At 36.2% G+C, this 21953-nt stretch overlaps 7 protein-coding genes and 1 long non-coding RNA gene across 14 annotated transcripts; 4 read left to right on the top strand and 4 right to left on the bottom strand.

Moving 5' to 3' along the window:
• Positions 1-2875: 2875 nt before the first annotated feature.
• On the top strand, positions 2876-5625 carry AT1G17830 (hypothetical protein (DUF789)). The gene is made up of 6 exons (NM_101646.3): positions 2876-3317; positions 3956-4173; positions 4259-4493; positions 4595-4680; positions 4770-4861; positions 4990-5625. Exons 1-6 carry the CDS (start codon positions 3204-3206, stop codon positions 5256-5258), a joined length of 1014 nt encoding a protein of 337 aa, NP_564038.1. The 5' UTR covers positions 2876-3203; the 3' UTR covers positions 5259-5625.
• A 405-nt stretch (positions 5626-6030) lies between these two features.
• AT1G17820 (testis-expressed sequence 2-like protein (DUF2404)) lies at positions 6031-9839 on the top strand. 2 transcript variants are annotated; one of them, NM_101645.3, is made up of 7 exons: positions 6031-6467; positions 6827-7068; positions 7155-7785; positions 7888-8254; positions 8400-8494; positions 8667-8861; positions 8951-9839. In NM_101645.3, exons 1-7 carry the CDS (start codon positions 6261-6263, stop codon positions 9623-9625), a joined length of 2412 nt encoding a protein of 803 aa, NP_173224.2. In that variant the 5' UTR covers positions 6031-6260; the 3' UTR covers positions 9626-9839. The 2 variants fall into 2 exon arrangements, 1 of the variants encoding a protein (NP_173224.2); NR_138880.1 differs by having other exon boundaries at positions 8951-9822.
• AT1G05333 lies at positions 6031-10312 on the top strand. The gene has a single exon (NR_138879.1): positions 9851-10312. It is a non-coding gene; the product is annotated as an other RNA (long non-coding RNA).
• BETA-TIP (beta-tonoplast intrinsic protein) lies at positions 9749-11351 on the bottom strand. Its single transcript, NM_101644.3, has 3 exons — positions 11026-11351; positions 10460-10725; positions 9749-10329 (listed from the first exon to the last, which is right to left on the bottom strand). Exons 1-3 carry the CDS (start codon positions 11165-11167, stop codon positions 9934-9936), a joined length of 804 nt encoding a protein of 267 aa, NP_173223.1. The 5' UTR covers positions 11168-11351; the 3' UTR covers positions 9749-9933.
• A 516-nt stretch (positions 11352-11867) lies between these two features.
• ENODL22 (early nodulin-like protein 22) lies at positions 11868-12553 on the bottom strand. The gene is made up of 2 exons (NM_101643.3): positions 12338-12553; positions 11868-12196 (listed from the first exon to the last, which is right to left on the bottom strand). Exons 1-2 carry the CDS (start codon positions 12546-12548, stop codon positions 11985-11987), a joined length of 423 nt encoding a protein of 140 aa, NP_173222.1. The 5' UTR covers positions 12549-12553; the 3' UTR covers positions 11868-11984.
• Positions 12554-13808: 1255 nt separating this feature from the next.
• AT1G17790 (DNA-binding bromodomain-containing protein) lies at positions 13809-16098 on the top strand. The gene is made up of 4 exons (NM_101642.3): positions 13809-15365; positions 15453-15498; positions 15615-15716; positions 15795-16098. The coding sequence occupies exons 1-4, from the start codon at positions 14100-14102 to the stop codon at positions 15842-15844; spliced, it is 1464 nt and encodes a 487-aa protein (NP_564037.1). The 5' UTR covers positions 13809-14099; the 3' UTR covers positions 15845-16098.
• On the bottom strand, positions 16037-17809 carry AT1G17780 (uncharacterized protein). Of its 6 annotated transcripts, none has more exons than NM_001332320.1 (5): positions 17559-17754; positions 17219-17310; positions 16747-17122; positions 16500-16654; positions 16107-16407 (listed from the first exon to the last, which is right to left on the bottom strand). In NM_001332320.1, exons 2-5 carry the CDS (start codon positions 17279-17281, stop codon positions 16210-16212), a joined length of 792 nt encoding a protein of 263 aa, NP_001323034.1. In that variant the 5' UTR covers positions 17282-17310; positions 17559-17754; the 3' UTR covers positions 16107-16209. The 6 variants fall into 6 exon arrangements, with proteins under 6 accessions (NP_973852.1, NP_001323034.1, NP_001323035.1 ...); NM_001332323.1 differs by having other exon boundaries at positions 17704-17744; NM_202123.3 differs by having other exon boundaries at positions 16037-16407; positions 17219-17809.
• Positions 17810-18553: 744 nt separating this feature from the next.
• SUVH7 (histone-lysine N-methyltransferase, H3 lysine-9 specific SUVH3-like protein) lies at positions 18554-20635 on the bottom strand (the record flags this gene model as incomplete). The annotated part of the gene is made up of 1 exon (NM_101640.1): positions 18554-20635. The coding sequence occupies one exon, from the start codon at positions 20633-20635 to the stop codon at positions 18554-18556; it is 2082 nt and encodes a 693-aa protein (NP_564036.1).
• Positions 20636-21953: the final 1318 nt, after the last annotated feature.

Below are 21953 nucleotides of genomic sequence, written 5' to 3'. Positions count from 1 at the left end.
CCACGTTACTCCGTCGACCAAAAACATTTGCTTCCTCTCGGTAACCATTTTTGAGATGGGATTTGAAAAAAGAAACTTTCAGATATGCCAACTTACGATTTGCCCCTGTTTCATTGTTCATGCTTCTTCTCCATCGTTCTTCTTCTTCAATTTGTATTTATTTATTTACAGAAACCTTGAAATCGATTTTAATCAAACAAAATTAAGAGAATACAAGCAAAATCTAAACCCTAATGAGATAGTATATATGGAACCCAAGGGTTCTAATCATAAACACTCATCTAATTTTGTGATAGTTAGGAGAAGAAAAAGATTTGTGTTTGGAATTGATGAATTGTGATTGACATTGAGATTGCAGAGAAGATATTCTTAGAGTTGTGAGATGTAATAGGAAATGATGAAGGAAAATATCAGAGAAGTTGATCTCGACGTGACAAAGGAGAAATTGATTTCAACATAATTTCTCCCGATAATGGCTATTTACAAAAACCAGATCACATACAAACGAATCGGGAAAGATTTCTATTGAGATTTCAGAAATAGATCTAAACTGCAACAACAGAGAGTGTGATTAAAACAGAAATTTGGAATCTAAAGGAGAGAAACAATGGTATTTATATGCCAACGGTGACAGAGAGATCCTTACACAACTGTTTCAGATTCGAGTCATGTCTTTCACGATTTTTCGTTTATCACACCGTCATTTGAGTTTCTATGGCCGGAGTTCACCATAGTCGTCGTCAAAAGTCTCAGCTATTATTGTAATATTGTGGATGAATGAAGGTAAATCCGTTATTTTGCAAAGATAAAAGTGCTTGTTTCTGTAAGTCATTACGTTACGTAAATGCCTGTTTGTAATTTTATTTTATTTTTTAGGGTTATTTAGACAATTAATTCTTAATTAAATTCTAGTATTTAATCCAAATAAAAACTATATTCAGAGGTATTTGTATTTATGCGGATAAATAAATATTTTAACAGTATTGGATATTCATACTTTGATGATATAGACAATACATGCATTTTTGTTTGACAGACATTTATAGACCTTAATAATCAAAACAAATATTCTTATAAGTTCTGGCCCTTTGTTGATTTCCAAAGATTCATGGCGATTTTTAATTTTATCATACAGGAAGGATCAAGATGCTGAAAGAATGTTATATTGGGCTAAAATGTTTATAAAATTCTACTACGTCAACGCATGTGTGACAAAAGAGTCAAAGCCCAAAAAACAAAATGGAACATAATGGGCCTTTAACCAATTAGTGCTCAATAATTGAATCCGTGTTTTCTTTTTTCTTTTCACTATTGAATCCGTGTTTACTTACAGACTGAGGAAGAAGAAACGAATACATACTACTGTATTTTTCAAAAATAGCTTTTACTTACCTTTTCGTTCTTAAAATCATTCAATATGATAGATTAGTTATCACACAAACAAAAGTTAAACCACCGCAAAGACGAGAAAAGTGAAATGATACGTTTATTTGTATCCGTCGCATCGTACGGTCCGAAATGATTTGATTATAAAAATAATATAAGAAACGAGGAAAACGACGAGAAGGAACCAAAACACGTGACTCAACCTAAAGAAACCATGTCTCCGGTAGAGACTTTAACTAAAGTATATTAACTAATAATTTATCTCTTTTTAATCAAAAATAGTAGTGTTTCTTCGAATTTGTGATCGTAAAGTTTCTTTTTGGAAGAGTTTGTTTTACAAACTAGCGGTTTAAAATTAGATTAGATGAGAGTAAATTAAATGATATCGCTGATGAGTAAACGATGAGTTGTTGTCGGGTGAAGTAAAGAAAAGAAAAGACAAGATAAGGAAGAAAACAAAATAGAAGAGATAAGTAAAACGCGAGAGATCGACGCAGCTTCGACGACATGTGGAGACCAGATTAACCCATCACTCTCTTGCACACAGTAAGTACAATCTCTGGTTTCGTTTTCACTCATCAATTCTTTCAAAATTCTTTATCAAACAAAAAATATTATAAAAATGATGGTCACATTGTACGAAATACGATTTTGACTGTTTCTAGAAGACTATTATTTTGCCGGAAATAAAGACCATCACCACTGTCACCACATACAACATTCTTTTAGCTCTATGTTATAGTTTTTGCTAGTTGGTAAAATAAAAATGCTCTAGATTTTGTTGATTTAGCTGAAATAATAGAAAAAAATAACTTTTATCTTCTTGAATATTGGGAAATCATTTGACTGGCTCCAATCCATATAAGAACTAAGAAGTCAATGTCGTCATGCATGCTCTTAACTATGTTCATAATAGGATTAAGACTCATAATCATTTTGGGAGCTAGACTCATGGAACCCCAAATATGGAAAGATGATACATATATTGCCTATCAAAGGTTTGTTCATGGGAGAGGTGACTAAGATTGCCACTCTACAAACTTTATGTCGACTGATATATGTCTTGTGGCCTGTTAAATTCCAAACGTCAAAGTTCAGCTATATATCGACATATCATATATGTTTATAAATATCAAATTTCTTTGGTTTTGTTTTATAACATGATGATTGAAAATGAGAAAATGATAAATAGATAAATAAATGTGAACAGAAAAGGTTCAATTTTAAAAACTGACAACAAAAATATTTTTAGCCATTTTGCTTTGAATATAATTTGTTGACATCATTTCACGAACAAAAAAAATACAAAGCTTTGCCGATTCTTCTAAATTTGAAACAAACTTGGTATTATTAGAGTTTATTTTTAAAACATGCTCACTTTGAAATATCTAATGGAAAATTAGTTACCTAACAAAAGTAAAAAAGATTAACGATAAGAAGATCTTAAAGAGGGAAAGAGAGAAAGGAGAGATATGGTTTTTTTTTTTTTTTTTTTTTGGACAAAAGGAGAGATATGGTCAATTGCTAAATTACTTACCAGACAAAATAAAAAAGATTACGATAAGTGAAAAAAGAGAGAAAGAGCCAGAGGAGAGAGAGAAGCTTTTGGTCGTGTTCGTTTTTCTTTCTTTCTTTCTTGCAATAATAAATAGAAGCAAATCATACTCCAAAAACCTTCATTCAAACCTTGCTACCACTTTCTTCCCCTAAAAGATTTCATCTAAATTCAGTAAACTCATCTACGAGTTCTTGTTTTTCTTTAAATTTTCTAAGAGAGAGCCTAAGCTGTTTAATATAGTCATCTAATATTTAGAGAGATGGTGGGAGAGAGAATGTGGTGGTGGTCATCATCGTCGACGAAACTCCGATCAAACCTTGAAAGATTTCTCAGAGGAATCACTCCAAAACCTCCTTCTTTCTCTTTATCACAGGTAATCTATTTTATGATATTTTTTAAAAAACTACTAACTGTTTCTAAGTTTCTTCTATTGGCAATGATCAAAAAAAAAAAAAAAAGTTTTTTCAATTGGTGTGATTTTTGTTTCGCTTCCGAGAATCCGCGTCAAAGCATTTTTGCTGGTTTTCAACTAATCATTTTAGTTAAAACAAATTCCCCAAAATCTCGTGTTTTTAATTAGTTAGATATTGACAATACAATTATTAAATAAGAATTTGTTGAAATTTGAAATAAGGACAAAGAAAATTTAGCATTTTATGTCCCATTTCGTGAAGTTTTCTTTCACCACGTGGAAACCTTACGACAGCAATTTGTGTATTGAAAATGTAATAGAGAAAAAAATCAAAATCATAAAAAATGTCTTATACTGAAATTGGTTTGAATATTCTGGATTTACCAAGGTATATTCCTGTGTGAATGTGCCTTCGTCGTCTTTATGCCATTAGATGACTGTCTCTTTCAGCAACTATTGTAATTAAATGTGCGATTAATTGCATGTGGTGTATATTTATGAACAGTATTTAATATGTGGAGTATAGTTAGCTTTATATCACTAAACACATGGGCTTTAATTGTTTAAAAAGCTACTTAAACTTTGATGTTAATTTGCAGAGCTGCAAGAATGATTTGAACAGTTTGTGGATCCATGAGAACAAAGATGAGATTGAATATTTCAGGCTTAGTGATCTTTGGGACTGTTTTGATGAGCCAAGCGCGTATGGACTTGGATCAAAGGTCGACTTAAACAATGGTGAATCCGTTATGCAGTACTATGTCCCGTATCTATCCGCCATTCAAATCTATACTAACAAATCTACAGCCATTTCTAGGTTTGATCTATTACATATAAAGAGTGTTGTTCTATATATGTGTCAGTGTCAAGGAACTTGAGGAGTGAATCATTGGTTTTTGCAGGATTCATAGTGATGTGGTTGATTGTGAGAGTGAATGTTGGAGTGATGATAGTGAGATTGAGAAGTTGTCTAGGTCAATGAGCAGTGGTTCTAGCAAAATATGGGATTCTGTTTCTGATGATTCGGGTTATGAGATCGATGGTACTTCTTCATTGATGCGAGATAAGCTCGGTTCTATTGATTTTCAGTACTTTGAGTCCGTTAAACCGCACTTGCGTGTTCCTCTTACCGCTAAGGTTCTCATCCATTTCAAATTTTGTGACCTCATTCTCTTCATCTTGCATCAAAAACCTAACTAGCTTACAATTTTTTTCTCCCTTCTTTGGGTTTGTTTTAGGTAAATGAATTGGCTGAGAAGTATCCGGGACTTTCGACTCTAAGGAGTGTTGATTTGTCTCCAGCAAGTTGGTTGGCCATTGCTTGGTAAGTATAGAAATTCTATGCGTATTTGATTTGCAATTGGTTTCTGGCCTCGATGATGATAAAATCTTGAACTTTTAATGCGGATTTAGGTATCCAATTTACCACATTCCCTCTCGGAAGACCGATAAAGATTTATCGACATGTTTCTTGAGTTATCATACTTTATCTTCGGCTTTCCAAGGTATTTGTATATACTGTTGTTATAGCATACAACTTGCAAGGATTTTTCTTGTTATAAAATTTCTCAGCTTTAGACATATCTTGGTGCAAACTTTGAAACAACTAGCTTTTTGATGTTCGACTTCATAGGTAACTTGATAGAGGGAGACGATGAGATTAACGAAACCATGAAAGAAGAAACATTGTGTTTTGATGAAGGACCGGTGACCAAGAGTATACCTTTGGCTCCTTTTGGTTTAGTTAGTTACAAATTGCAAGGAGATTTGTGGAGGAATCAAGAATGTGGTGACCAAGGACGTATAGTTTATCTTCGCAGTGCAGCTGATTCGTGGCTGAAACAGCTTAATGTTCAAGATCACCATGACCATAGCTTCTTCTCCATGAACATGAGCTTGTAGATCCAAAAAAAGAGAGCCAAGACTCTGTTTTTTTGCTCTGTTTTTAGTTGTTTTCTTAGCCAAGACTCTGTTTTTTTGCTCTGTTTTTAGTTGTTTTAAGAATCTTAGGTATATAGCAACTCGAAATGTAGAGGTTTCGTTTCCTTCTGCTTGAACCCGTGGAAAATAAAGAGAATTAGGCTTGTTTTTGGCTTTATGAGAAGGAAGTTTTTTTTGTTTTGTGAGAGATTATGGAAATGAAACCTATGAGTATTGTCTCAAGTTTTTTTTTCTAGGATGTGTTTTATGTTTGTATGGATATCTGACCAGATAACTTTGTTGTCCAAACATATCTGTCAATGTTTTCCTTTTTATGTAAATTGGTTCGTCGTTACAGCCGAAGAAAGGGTCAACATTTGCTAAACCTAAACAAAATTATTAACTTTTCTCTGGTACCAAAAAATGTTTTAGACAAAAAGAACTAGAGATCATATATATAGTTGAGTGGTTTCGCCATACATCACCCGCGAAAACTTGTTCCTTAATTACGATTATACCATTCACTGTTTTGGTTATTTTGAACCAAATTTAGCTTTCTAAATTATCCATATTATCTATATTTTGTAAAATCATATACTTTGACCACATATATACTAGATTTTGTTTTGGCACCTTAATTCTGCAAAAACAAAGAAAAGGTAACCCATTAAAAAAAAAAGATTATTTACGAAATTTGATTTAAAATTTCTCTATGTAATGGAGTTTTTAATTGAACCAACAGTAGACAGTAATTAAAAATGTTAATCTTAGGACAAAAAATATTTGGTTGGAAGTTGGAATTGAGGTTCCAGAGATGAATGATGGCTAATCCCAGAGTTTCTCTTCCTCTCTTATTTTTGACTTGTCCTTGTTCTTCTACACTGACATGAACAACTTCAACGCCTCGAATCTTTCTCCTCCTTTTGCTTCCTTCTCTCACCACATTTCCTCGCCACCAGAGGACGGTTTCAGAGCTTCCGGGAGATGTTTTCGTTTGTGGGTTTCGTGGTGTTCCTCTCTGGATTTTTCCTGGGAATTCTCGCCGTCTTATCCGCTGAAGCTGCGGGATTTATGTATCTCCTGAAGCGATTGAATCGCAAGAGAGATCGTATTGAGTCAAAACCCGTCTCTGATCCATCTATCAAGGATTTTAATCCTCGCGAATCCATCGATTTCTGTATCAACAAACAGGTGATCGCTCTTAATTCCTCTTTTTGAGTTTCTTAAGGGTTTTGTTTCTTAGAGAGAAGAATTCTGGGTTTTGTTCCTTCTCTAAAGATATTATCTTTTAGAAAACTGAATTCTGGGTCTTAATTCTGAAATGTGTGCGTGCATGTTGCTTCCGTTGTGAGAATTGAGTTCGTTTCATTGGAAATTTCGATTGAGATTGTAGCTAAAGTGGCTCTTAGGGTCCATTGATTATTAAAGTCACCAACTTTCAATCGAGACCGTTTGAATTGTAGTTGAAGTTAGGAGCCAGACAATATCTGTTTCTGCCATTTTGGGTTTCTTTCTCAATGTCTGTAATGAAGTTTTGTATCTATTTTCAGGGAGTGGTATGGATTTTGGAATTGGATGAAGGTCTGAAGAACTGGATGAAGGAAAAGTTACCAAAAGAGCAGAAGAGGAAGAGAGGCTTATTGGAGATTCATCCACTTCGAAAGTTCGCTCGAATCAAAGATCACAAGCTTATCTTGTCAGATGCTGATAGCACTCAGAGTGAGACTACCGTTTCTTTAATAGGTTGCAGTATTGAGGCTGTTTCAGGCTCTGATCTCCCTACAAGAAAATGGTACCACCTCTTTCTTTATGACCCTTTTTTAATGATTAAGTGGAACTTCTTATGATCATGAAGTTTTGTTTTCTTTTGTTTCTTAGGGCCAAAAGGTTTCCAATAAAAGTTGAAAGCAAGATTTCTCCAGCCTTATACAAGGGAAACCAGGTGTTTTACATCTATCTGGAGACTTCTTGGGAAAAGGAATCATGGTGTAAAGCCCTTCGTCTTGCTTCTTGTGAAAATCAGGAAAGGTTTATTTGGTACTCCACCAAATTGAAAGAAGATTTCCGTAATTATGTGACTTCTCTTAATGTTGCATATCCTTCATTTATGAAACCATCACTTGGCTTTAGTTTTGAGACACTTGACAAAGGGAACAGAACGGATGGTTCATCCTCAAAGGTTCGCTTGTTCTTGAAGAAATTTTCTAGAAAGCGATCAAATCGTGAAGACAGGAAAACCTATTCACATCATGGAAGTAGCTCAGGGAAGTGCTTTCCAGGAAAGAATAATATGACAGATGATACTGATGTGCCTATTTTTTCACGTTCTGTGAGCCATAGCAGTCATATTTCTGGGGTCAGTCATCTTTCTGGGGTTTCAGATGGAGACTCTGAAGAAAAGGTTGACATGGATGAAGGAACATTAGCGTTGAACTTGCTCATTTCTAGGCTATTTTTCGATCTCAAACGGAAAACAGGAGTGAAGAATTCAGTGCAAGCACGAATTCAGGTCTGCACTTTTCATGATTCTGAACCTTAGGATGAACTTAGAAATTTGAGATGATTTGATTTCTATAACAAAACAAAGATGTAACATTTTGGTTTTAAACAGCGGTTGTTATCTAACATGAGGACTCCGAGCTACATAGGCGAACTAATCTGCTCCGATGTTGACACTGGAAATCTCCCACCTCATATACATGCTACACGGGTTCTTCCAATGGAGATGAGTGGTGTGTGGGCATTCGAACTAGATATTGAATACTCTGGTGACGTGGTGATTGACGTTGAAACACGGGTTGACATCCGTGAGGTGGATCTGCAACAAGGCATAACCGATACAAGGTTGCAGCCAAGGTCTTCAGGGGTAGTCCCGTCAAATTTTGCTGAAGGTGTTGAAGATTTTGAAAAGCAATTAGTCTTCCCTGTGGAAACTGTTAATGCAGGAGAAGTGAAAAATGGTGGAGCCAATAAAGCAGGCTAGTTCAATGTTTACTTAATGTGGATTAATGCAGTCTTTTCTAGTTTAACCCACAGAGATCATGCGAGCGTGATTCCTGTTCAAAACTTTTTCTCAAGGTGATAATTACGATTGATTTCTTACCATCTTTCTGTTGGTTGCAGATGAATCCAAGAGCTCAAGAGGTACGAAGGCAGCTCCAAATGGTGTATCCAGGTGGAAGTCTATTCTTAAAACAATTGCTGAACAAGTTTCTCAGGTTGATTCTCCTTTTCCTAAACATCCACAAGATTATTCTTTATTTTGCTTGTTGGCTTGATATAACCTATCCTTAGTTCTCCTCATAACCTTTTTTGGGTTCTTATGTTTTGCTTTTCTAGTCATTCATGTCTCAATATGGTTTTCTAGAAATCTCTGTTTCTCAAATGCAGGTGCCTATCTCTTTGTCAATACGGGTGTCTTCTCTTCGAGGGACACTGCGGGTACACATGAAGCCGCCTCCTTCTGATCAATTATGGTTTGGATTCACGAGCATGCCGGATATCGAATTCGATCTCGCATCTTCTGTTGGGGAACACAAAATCACCAACAGCCATGTTGCAATGTTCTTGATCAACCGGTTTAAGGTACAGTTTCTTTCTCCTTTGTGATTCTCTTCTTTTGTTCTCTAGAGGACTTTGAGCTGACAGAATGTGATAACATTATGATTCTGTAGACGGCAATACGAGAAGCGGTGGTTCTTCCCAACTGTGAAAGCCTAACGATTCCTTGGATGATTGCTGAAAAAGATGATTGGGTTCAACGCAAAGCCGCTCCATTCATGTGGCTGAATCAAGAAAACGATCACAATACCTCCCATGCAACAGAAGCGAGATCTAAATCTGACAAGCCACCGACTTCGTTCTCATGTCTTCAAGCTGAGCAAATGCAGAGAACTGCAAACGCCACCCAGAAGATTATTTCTGAAATAGGGACATTGGCTTCTTCCTCCTGTGCTCAGTCTGAGCAAGTGCAGAAAGCGGCCACTGCTTTCCAGAAACAGAATACTGAAGCAGAAGCTATTATGTCTACGCCATTGTCAAACTCCACAACTGTAACAATAGAGAATGATAAATCCTTGGAAGAACTGAAAACTCCACTACTGGTACCCAGCAGCAGTAACAAGCAGGAGACGAACTCAAGAGGGAGTAGCAGAGAGGTTTCTGCTGTTCAGTCACCATCTAGGTCTGTAGCTTCAAGCGAAGAAGATGATTCAAGGGGGAAAAAACAGGGAAGAAGAGCAAGAATGTTGGATCTTGGGAAGAAAATGGGGGAGAAATTGGAGGAGAAGAGGCGTCACATGGAGGAGAAGAGTAGACAGATTGTTGAAAAGATGAGAGGACCTTCTTAACATGAGAAGGAAGAAGCTTTTGCAGGTTTCAGATGCAAAAACTGATTTATAGAAACAGAGGAAGTTAGGCATTGTTACATATGTACAGAGATGTGAGAGAAAGCCATAGATGTCCCCATATTTATCCGATCATTGAAAATCTTTATTATTCTGTAAGATATACAATACAAGAAAACAGATTTTGGTGTGGACTCAATTATACATAGGAAATGGCAGGAAAACAAAACAAGTAAAGAGACAAACAACACAAGCAAACACAGAGACTATTTATACAAAGAGAGAACCCTCTACATGAAGACTGCTCCGGTCTAGTAATCTTCCGGAGCCAATGGTTGGTGGGTACTGTGGTGAGGAGGTTCGTTCACGCTGGGGATGATCATGTACTCATAGATCAGTGCGGCGAGTGCACCACCAATGAACGGTCCAACCCAATAGATCCAATGGTTACTCCACCTCCATCCCACTAATGCTGGACCAAAGGCTCTAGCCGGATTCATAGAGGCTCCATCGAAAGGTCCTCCCACCAAAATGTTTGCCCCAACTATGAGCCCGATGGCTAGTGGCGCTATGATCCCAATACTCCCCCTCTTTGGATCGATTGCGGTCGAGTAGACAACATAAACCAAAGCAAATGTAAGTATGATCTCCATCAGTAGCCCATGAAGCTCACTAACTCCTGATGCTACATGGAAACCTACTGGTCTCTGCATCACAGAGAATCACATTCATTCATGAGCATATATTTACAGAGATATATACAAAGTTCTTGGTTCAACACAAAACTGTACCAAAAAGACAATAGTAATATATAGAGATTGATGAGAAGTAATATACCAAGCCATTAGTGGCAAGCCTCAACAAGAGACAAGCGAGGATAGCACCTATAAGCTGAGCAACCCAATAGTAGATAGCTCGAATGACCGAGATCCTGCCTCCGATTAGAGCAGCAAAAGTGACAGCGGGGTTGACGTGGCCACCAGAGACATTGATGGCTGCAGAAACAGCCGCGAACAAGGCCAATGCATGAGCTAACGCCACCAGAACTAACCCTCCAGGCGTGTTTGTCCCCGTGTGAGCCGCCGTGTCCCAATACAACTTGTCTGTCCAATAACACATATAACATAGTTCATATCACACATGCATGCATGATTATGCATAGTTCCAACGATAACATTCACTATAACTAAATTCAAAGGAAGTCTTATATATTCATTCCTTATTAAAACAAATTCTAAAATTGATTATATAAATAAGTTTGTGTAGGAGCTATACTACTAGAGTACTAGTGTTTGTTTTGACTAATACTCTCTCAAGTAAAGATGCTAACAGTATATAGCTGAAAATGTATATATTTTTGGGGGGATATTCCCTATGACCCTATGTATGTATAAACTACTAACCTAGAGCGAGGATTGAGCCTTCTCCAGCAAAGACGAAGACGAACGTGGAAAGAAACTCAGCCAAAGTGGCTCTAATGGAGTCCGGGTGAGTCGCCTCGTCAGCTCTCCCGAATCCATATGCTCTTCTAGCAGATGTAGCCATATATAACCCTAATTTAAGTGAGAGGATCAAACCTTAATGGATAAAGAAGAAGGAAGAAAAGGCAAGAGAAGAAGACTTGAAGAGAGAGAGCTTAAAAGAAGCAAAGTGGAAGCAATTAGGAGACAGATGTGATATGAGAGTGTCTGAAGCTGAACACGTGGATCCTGTTCGTGTCTATCTATTCCTTGATCTTACCTGATCATTCAATCTGGACAGTTCCTTTATTAAGATTCAATATATACATAACAATGGTACTGTGTAAATGTGTATGTATACTACTATCCATGCTGTGACTATATATCTATGCATGTGTGCCAAGTGGATCAAGTCACAATTCTCTGAATCTTGATCCGGTTTCTGTTTTCCTCGTCATTTATTTTGTCTTTCCATGTGAGATCGTAGAGTCAAAATATCGATCCCATGATATTTATTACAAGTTTTTGGTAAGAACGAATATTATGAAAGAAAAAAAAGAGAGACTAAAACTTGCTTTAGTTTGATAATTTAAGACAGATTCAATCTAAGAACTTGTTATAAATATTTCACTTTTGTTGATTACAAAGAACGAGATTCTACATCATTAGATTTTATTTTAGAACAGAAAATATATAACCTAAGAATATTTACGTTTTGAGCACATAAACTAGATATCATTAGATTATTTATAAAGTGAAAAGCTACTAATTAAAACGCAAATGAATTTTAATAAGATATTTATTAATCTAACATTTTAAACTGTTACAAATAACTCCAACACTACGTACGAAAACACTAATCATTCCACTTATCATTGTTATAATAAGTTGCTTCATTTAATTTATCTTGGAGCCAATGCTTTGATGGCCATTTTTAAACCGGTGGTACAATCCTCGGGAGTATATGTTCCGATGAAATAATTATAACCGTAATTAAGCTGGATCTTATCGTCTCCGGACGAATATTCTATCGCTCCAACGTTCGCTTCACAAGTTTCATAACCAGTTCGGTTTACCACAATCAAATTAAATCTCTGATAATCGTATTTGAATTCTGCAATGTATCACCATGAATATACCAATATAAATTTATTGTCTTAGCAGATTAAAGTTAAGCCAATATTAAAGTATGATGGATATGGTTTATCAATCACACTACCGTACCAAGATTTTTTTTAAGATCATTGATACATACCGAGAATATCACCAGCATAAAAGGTTTTGCCTCGTGCCCAAGTGTCCATCGGAACAACCGGATCCCAACCATCGTCGCCTCCCACAATGTAGGTGGTCGGTCTCCGGGCATAGGTCACGGCGTTGGCTAGAAACAAGCACAACACTGTCATGACAATAGCTATTGGAACCGTAACCGCCACATAAGAAACGTGTCCAGATGATTGAGCCATTTGTGTTAATAGGTCAAAGGTTTTAGTTTTGTGAATTGTTCAACACCTAATTATTAATATATATATATATATATAGACTATTCTTGAATTTGAAAAAGATCAATACATTTCCATGCAATGTATACCTGGTTATGGAAGAGCTTTTTGGTCAATGGGTGCATGGTTTTAATTTGGTGAACTAGTAATAAGACTTTATATATACGTATGACTATTTTTATCAGTTGCCAGAAATAGAAACAAATTCAATAAATTCGTAGATTTCCTTTTGAATTGACTTGATTGAGTCATGCTAGCTTGCGGTTATGGAAGAAATGTAAATATTGAAAATGATAGTGTTGTCATATCATCATATGAATGAATATCATATTATATAGTACACCTTGTATATTTTTGAAAAAAATAATTCTAGATAGAGATAATACGAATTGGTTTGCAGTTAGACGTCACGTAAAAGGAACATTTACGAAGTACTACTAACGCATAAACGGAGAAGGCATCGAGTCGTACATTTAAACCAAATGGATCGGAGGATTTAATAGAGGAGCTTTGGTCCAAAGGGCTAGTCGAAACAGAGGATGTAGTTCTTTGGAGAGGTAAAGATGATCGATTTCAGGCCACATTCAACACCAAAGACACATGGGAAGCAACACGGGAGCAAAAACCAAATAAGGAAGGTATGAAGGTATCTGGTTCTCGCACGCCACACCAAAATACTCTTTTAATTTCTAATTTGGCTAATAACTCATAACCGTTTAACTACAAGAGATAGATTGTTTACTTGGAATGTAAGGATTAATACCTCGTGTGTGTTTTGTCAAGAGCATGTAGAAACTAGAAACCACTTGTTCTTCGCATGCCAATACTCAAAGGAAGTTTGGTCGAGTCTCACTTAAAAACTCTTAGCTGCAGATTTCTCTACCGATTGGAACATGGTACTAAGGCTACTCACGGACAACATTCATGGAAAGATTCGCTTATTCCTACTAAGATATTCTTTTCAGCTGGTAACTTATTCAATTTGGAAAGAGAGAAACAGTAGAAGACATGGCGAAAATCATAACACCCACCACCCAATTAATGAAACGACTAGACAAAAACGTTAAAAACAGGATACCTTCCATTAAAGAGTAAGGAGATGAAAGATATGAGAAGCATATGATAGTTTGGTTTGCAATGAGATAAGGAGATGGCTCTTACTTTTATCTGATTAGCCTATGTATATATACGGTTCGTACCGGTTTGGTAATATTGTTGGGGGACACCTGAGATTACTTTCCCTTACTACACACATGTGTTTGTTTTCCCAAATTTCTCGGGTTCTAAAGCGCGTGAGCTTACGCTATTCTCGCGGCTCTCACCATTGTTTCCCTTTAGTTTTTTTTTTCAGCTTTGCAAAAAATCCAGAGCGATCTTTTTTTGAAGTAACCATTGAACCCTAATTTTCTTCTCTTTCGATCTCACCAATCTTCGATTTCGTGTTTAAATTCCTCAATCTTGGTACCTCGGAGCTCAAAAAACCCTAGAGAAACCCCAAATTTGGTTGTCAGGGGAATGTCTTCTGAACATATATCAGGTGGTGGAGCTTCAAAGACGAAGAAACATAAGTGGAGCTCAAGCCAGAACCGACCCAAACCAATGGGAGTTTCTAGACAGGAACGATCTGTTCCTCTTGTATCTCCTTCGAACTCGTTTGCGTCGGAGGACGATCATCACATGTTGAAGATAAGTCTGAGCTCGATTTCGAAGCTTGAGGTTAGGAACTTGAAGCGGAAACTAAAATCTGAGCTTGATGAGGTTAGGAGCTTGATCAAACGGTTCGATCCCGAAGCTAATCCTGGTGGGTCAATGGCTAAAAGTGGTGTTGTAGGGAGAAGCAAGAAGGTGAAAACAGGGAATGGAGGAGGTAAGAAAAGTGGGCATGGAGCTGATAAAGGTACGGTTCAGATTTTTAAGAACTGTAACAGTTTGCTTACGAAATTGATGAAGCATAAGAGTGCATGGGTATTCAATGTCCCTGTGGATGCTAAAGGACTTGGCTTGCATGATTATCACAATATTGTTAAAGAGCCTATGGATTTGGGTACAGTGAAGACTAAGTTGGGGAAAAGTTTGTATAAGTCGCCATTGGATTTCGCTGAAGATGTTAGACTTACTTTTAACAATGCGATTTTGTATAATCCGATTGGGCATGATGTGTATCGTTTTGCTGAGCTTTTGTTGAACATGTTTGAAGATAAATGGGTATCCATTGAAATGCAGTATGATAATCTTCATAGGAAGTTCAAACCAACTCGTGATATTGAGTTCCCTGCTCCTGCTCCATCCATTGCTCCTATTGTAGAGCCATTACCTGCCATTGTTCCTTCACCATCCCCGTCTTCTCCTCCTCCTCCTCCACCGCCACCAGTAGCAGCTCCGGTACTTGAAAATAGGACTTGGGAGAGAGAAGAATCTATGACAATCCCTGTGGAACCTGAAGCTGTAATTACTGCTCCAGAGAAAGCTGAAGAAGAGGAAGCACCTGTTAACAACAGGGACCTCACCTTGGAAGAGAAACGGAGACTCAGTGAAGAGCTTCAAGACTTGCCTTATGACAAACTAGAGACTGTTGTTCAGATCATAAAGAAGAGCAATCCAGAGCTCTCTCAAAAAGATGATGAGATTGAGCTGGATATTGATAGTCTTGATATCAACACGCTTTGGGAGCTTTATAGATTTGTGACTGGGTATAAGGAGAGCTTGAGCAAGAAAAACGAGGCTCATGGATTTGGTTCAGAAAGAGATGCTGAATCTGTTCACAATAGTATTCAAGAACCTGTAAGATTTCCATAGCTAATTGTTTATTCAGGTCTTCTGCTCTTACTGTATTTGGCTAATATCACTGTTTCTTCTTTTGTTTCACAGACCACTTTAGTAAGTGGCACCACAACATCGAGAGTTACTGAATCAGGTAAGCTTTAAGTTCACAACATCATACCAAATTCGGAGTATTCATTTACCTACACAAAGAAAAACCAGGGGAATAATGATCCTTCCATAATTTTTGTTTGACATGTAAAAAACCAGGAAAAGCAATTCGCACATCATCTCCTGCTCGGCAAGAAAACAATGCAAGTGGATCAAGTAGTTCTAACAGTTCTAGTAGTGACTCAGGATCTTGCTCTAGTGGTAAATGTTGAAACTTTTTGTTAAGCTCTTTTACCATATTAGCATCACAACTAACATAAGTTTTCTTCTAATCTGCAGATACTGACAGTGACAGCTCTTCAGGACGTGGATCAGATAATGGTAATTAGGCCAACAAGTCGAAAGTCTTTTAGCTTTAGAGTCAGAACCGTCATGCTGTTTGATCTCTTTCAATAGCACAGTTAGATTGATTACACTAAGTCGATAACTCTTCCCAAAAGGATTGATTCCTGTATTGCGATTTTTTACTGTACAGAAAAATGAAACCATTTAATGTTTTCTTCTCCTGCTTTTGGATCTAATCAACTTGCTTGTTCCTTGCTTCTTGATTGGATCAATTGATTGTTTAAAAGCAGTAAACAAAACTAGAAGGAACAGAAAGAAGAATTAAATATTTCCATATTAGTAATAGTTACAAACTAAATATTGGTATTCATCATCACATGAGTCTCACCAAAATAGAACACATTATATCTTACAAAATCTCCCACTCAGAATCTTCTGATACAACTGGCACATTTGTCTGCGAGCTTTTGGAGTCTATAGATGTTGTAGACTGTTCCTTATCGTTTACCAGATCACAACCCATATCTGCATCTCCGAACCATATAGCAAGCTGTTCATATTCCTTCTCTCTTCTTCTTTTCGATTTAATAGCATCCATTATTTTTCTCTGATGATTATGATAAAGAAGAAACATATTAGGAATAAAGATACAGGGAGAACAGTATTCAATTTTATGACAGATACATCATGAAAGAGAACCTTGAATGATCTGAGTTGCTTAGTCCTGTCACGCATTGCATATAGCAAATTGTCGTCAAAATCTGAGGGGTCTTCTCGAAATGTCATGTCATACAAATCAATGGTATCCATTGGACCAACATCGAAGTCTTCAATGAAGAACTCATCTTGATTACCTACACAATAAGAGTTGAACATGATGAAACTTACAAAACTGCAGAGAGACCAATCCCAAAACATGTAGAAAAAGATGAGAAAACTCACAAACCTTTCACAGAGTTGTTGCTAAAGGATCTAGTGTTTGCCATTTTTTCTTGAACAGGTGAAGCTGGAGTCTCTGTCGCGAATGGGATTAGATTTGAAACATCCCTAGAAATCCCAGAGACAGATACAAAAGTATCATCATCACATGTTATTGGAGTCCTAAAGCTTTCCGGGGTCTGGTGAGTAGATTGAGAAGATACTGGATCTGTGTGAGAACGGGAAGTGGTTGCTGTTCGATCACAATCACTGTACTCTTCAAGCTTCTCATCTATCAACACAGAGTCTGATAACTTCTCCTTAAAACCATCCCCCTCCATTTGTTCCTCCCTGAGTTTCTCTGGTTCATCCTTTACAGAATCCAATCCTGAAGAAACATTACCCTGTCCAACATAAGAACCAAGAGACTTCAATAACTTCTACTCCACATCTTTTTAAACCATCAAAGACTCGAGAGACTTAGGAACTAGCAAAAGTACCTGAGATGCCAATTTACGGTAGATTTTATCATACCATGCTCTTCCTTTGGAATTTCTATTCATAATAGCTCACACAACAACGACAAATACTACTGAGAAGAAGTACAAAAAAAAACCAGTGAACACCTTTGTGAAACAAACAAGATCATCATCAGAAGAAGATGGATTCTAAACACAAATGATAACAGGGAAGCTTTTCCATATAAAGTAAAAAAGAAAGGTCCCAACTTCGAAAGCGAGATACTTTTTCAGACAAGATGTTGAAAATCTAATGAAAGAAGAAAGAATCTTTTCCAATTTTGTGATCAACACACGAGGGCATAAAACAAAACACTCTTACGCAAATCGAATTTACATAAGAAAATGAATCTCCGAGGAAGATGGCCAGAGGGACGAGGAAAGGTAAGGGCAGACAAGAAAACCCTAATACCCAAATTAAAGACAGATATAGATGAAAATCAAACAAAGGAAAGATAGAGAGAGACCCGAAGAAGTCGACTTGACAAAGAACGAACCAGAAGAAAAATATATAAACCAGAGTCTTTTTTATTTTTCTTTCATTAGTTTATATATAAACAAGGGTTCTTATTTTCTTATCATTTAAGGAATAAAAAACTATTGGATAGTTCTGATTTCAGCCTCATATTATGTAAAGCAACCTTAGATGTTAAAAATATTTGTAAGCCCAAATCAAAATGAATCTTAGGAATGTTATTGGTTTGTGATTTCGTCGGAATTTTACTTACTTAAAATGTTATAGAGAATCTCTTGTTATACTGTTATTTAATCAAGATTGTTAAAAGGTTTGTTAAAGTTTGCTGTTATTGATTTAAGATTTATAAAAAATAATATAAAATCTTCATAAATCTAGAATTATTGGATTCATATTTTTATAAAGTTATTAGAAATTTTATGTTATTCAATTAAAACAAAAAAATCTATGATTGTTAATGAATTAAATTATTGTATTATTGGTTTATTTCTACACTTTTCAAAATAAAGTCATGAAAGTATCATCATAATAGAGAGATTGTTTAAAAAACTTTACAAGATTGTGAAAAACTAATCAAACACAATTATAAAAAACTCTTTAACAATAATTTATAATCTTTCATTTCTTTAATATATATGATTTTATCAAAGTCATCAAAAATTTTGGTAAATTAAAAACCAATAACATTTGTAAAATAACAAAATACAAAATTAGACAAAAAAATATGATTCAAAATTCATTACTTTTATTAATGTTTTTAAAAGGGGAAAATAACAACAACAATTGCAAAACAAACAAAGAAGCTTAAAAAAACAATAAATTCAAATGATACAAAGTCCAAATCAGGTAAAAGAGCCACGACATTTGACTGAACCACAGAGACAGGTCTTCTTGCCTTTATAAAGAAGTACTTCATCTTCTTCGCTCCTCTCCACACATGAAACTCCATAGTCATATGTTAACTCTGTCATCGGAGGAATATGCTTCATAGCAAAAAGTCCGATAAGAAGATATACATCACCTCTGTTTTCATACTCAATAGGCTGCCAGAAAACATTCGGTGAACAACTGTGATTCATGAACCGACCAACATTCCCTTTTTCCTTAGCACTTATCAAGACTTGTGTTGGAAGATTGATAAATTCAGAGACTTGTTCCCAACTATCTTCAAGCAAAAGCTCAGGTTCGTAGTTCCATCTGAACCTCTGATAAATCTTTGACGTGTCGAACAAGTAATCATCATCCTCTTCTACTTCTTCTTTTGTCTTTCTCAAACCAGCAAACTCGCAGATAAAAGTTCCGGCTCGGATTGGATCCCAAGAACGTAAACCCCAACCACAGTTTCTTGTCTTGAACACTTCCAAATGGAGTTTCAAACCGGTTTGAACCAACCGGGTTGGGCAATGGTCGGGGCAAGGACAAGATCCACCGCACTCGTAAATCAATGGTTTACGACAAACCAAAATGTTGTTATGGTACGGTAGCAGGTCACCGTTTCTCTGCACGCAGGTGCAGTTTTGATGCATGCATGGCTGATGTCGACAATTCTGGCATCCAAGTGATTGACGATCAAAATGAAATTCATGCGTCATCATACCAGAGTGACACTGAGAGGGGATGTAATCAAAATCTTCGGGAATCGTTTTGTCATCTTCATCAACTTCATTAACGAGCGGAACTCGTAAAAGCTCAGCTCCAAAAGAAAGATCTTCAAGTATAAAACCTTGCCTTGAATCAATCAAGTCATGGTTCCTCAGATTTTCAACTGTTTTCCAGATTGCATAAGCAGGAGGTTGGTTTGGTTTCCTCACCAATTTGAATCTGAACTCCTTGAAGCCGGATTTTCCTGTCACTGTCCAGAACTTTGAAACCAGATACATCCCATCGTAGATATATATCTTCTGATTGTTCTCATGAGGATGTATCACTCCTCTCACGACTCTAACGTCATTCCCTTTGCTTACACTTGCTTCTAGTGCAAGATTCCCGCCCTTCATCTCTTGATCACGAGCGTTACCGTACACGTCCGTTCCGCCCTGTCCGCTGTAGATCAACGTGTCAAGCCCCTCGGTTTCACCATCGTATTGTCCTGCTGTTACCACACACATAGCAGCATGGCCTTCCACTGCACTCTCTGCAGCCGTAAAAAAATCAATACCACCATAATTTGATTTGTGAAGCCCCACTAAGCACATTTCACCCCAGTAATAGAATATATCTCCGACGTGTATTCCAGGAACTGCACCAATTCTCCTTCTTGTATTTGTCTTGACACCCATTTTCGTGCAATTGCCACTTGCCGTTGTAAGGATGTCTTCCGGATGGTTTATTTGGCATAATCGTCGTCTAACCGCATCAAACCGCATCATAACGGAATCAACTATCTCCTGGTTTCCAGTTTCTGTCTCTGCTTCGGTTATCTCTGAATCGAAATTCCCACGAGATGTAACCTTTAAGCTGTTGGGATCATATACTTTTGGCTTCTTCGGCTCCGTCGGCGTTGAGTTTTTTGAACCTTTTGGTCGGCCACGGCCTCGTTTTACTGGACCAGTACTAGGACCAGCACCCGCATCACAAGAATAGTTGCTAGAGTCATCACTTGGCCTAATGGTGATCAGTGGTATGACCATTTCTGGAGGAGGTGCAAATGTGTTGTGTGCTGTATCATTAGTATTATCGGACGCTTCTCGTTTGATTGGACCAGTACTACTAGGACCAGCATCTCCATCGTACCATTCCTTGTTGGATGGCCAGATTGTTCGAAGAGGTGGGACCATTAGAAGAGGAGATGTTGCAGATGGCATATTGGTTAGAACTGGTGAAACCATTGTAGGAATCGTTGATGTGTTTTTGGTCACGTCATCTACCAAATCTGGTCTGACACATGCAACCGGTATTGCCTTGATTGGAATAGACTTATCCATTGGAAAAAAAATCCTATCATTATATACAAAAAGAAGAAGTTAGAGATCAGTCATAATTAATCAAGTATAGATATTATATATGGTATAGCGAGGAGATTTACGAAACATGGCAGTGAACATTATTCAAAGGTTGCGATCATTACAAAAACATAAATCGTCATTTTTCTGTTCTAGTAAATAAACTAAACAGCCGTTCAGACTGAAATACTGATGAATAAACTATAATTTTGTGACAATATTCAATCCACATATCTTATTATAAAATCGCATTACAATATGTTCAGATCTGAATTATTTAGTGATGATACCACTGGGCTAAGAAGAAATCTTATTCAAAATTCCAATTTGAAAAATAGAAAATCTCAATAGAAAATTTCAATATATCTATAATCTCAATTCCGACACCAACATAAAAAAATAGTAAATAAAATAAACAAGAACTAAATTAGAGAAAACAATTATCCACACCGGACACATTAGTCAAACAATTTAAACAAAACAAAATTCACACCTTGACCATAAAAATGCATAGAGATACATACCTCAACACGAACTGAGAGAAATGGAGAATTTTGCGGAAAATTATTAACGGTAAATGTTGGAAGTAACAAAATTATAATGATTTTGTGATATTTGAGAGTGAATAAAAGAGTAGAGATAATCCTCTATTTAAAGGTAATTAGAATGAGGTACCATTGTTTACAAACAAAAAAAGGAGAATGTTAGATTGATTTCTAAATTTTGAGTCATTTAAAAATCCTAGATTTTTTTCTATGTTATTCAATGTATCTTAGAATACACATTAATGTTTTAACATTTTTGCCTGAAAAAATAATTAACATTAATGTAAAATATCTTTATTTTCCTATTTTAAATTATATTTTCTACATATATATAGTTTATTCAAACTATCTTTAAAAGGTTCAATGGTTTTAATATTCTGGCCTTAATAAAAAAGTTCAATGGTTTTATTCAAAATATCTTTCTATAGTTTATTCAAACTATCTTTAAAAAGTTCAATAATTAACATAAACATTAAATTTTGAATATGACTTCAGAACTTTCTCATTTTAAGAACAAATATATATTATTAACTTTAAATAGTTATCCAAAAGTACTTGACAGGACCTCATATATACGAATTCAACCGATTCAACTAATTATGTGACACCACTACAACATGTTATTGTACATCATCTATGAATACAAAGCTCTTGATGCAGTTTCTTCCTTATAGTCATGGACTGGTGCTAACGCATAAAGATCAATTTGACTTGAAATATAGGATGATTTTTTTTTTATGGATATTAATGTTTGC

The sequence above is a fragment of the Arabidopsis thaliana genome (assembly GCF_000001735.4).
Source record: "Arabidopsis thaliana chromosome 1 sequence".
Lineage (NCBI taxonomy): Eukaryota > Viridiplantae > Streptophyta > Magnoliopsida > Brassicales > Brassicaceae > Arabidopsis > Arabidopsis thaliana.
The sequence above is the reverse complement of the archived record's forward strand: the minus strand, read 5'-3'. Positions and strand labels throughout refer to the sequence as shown.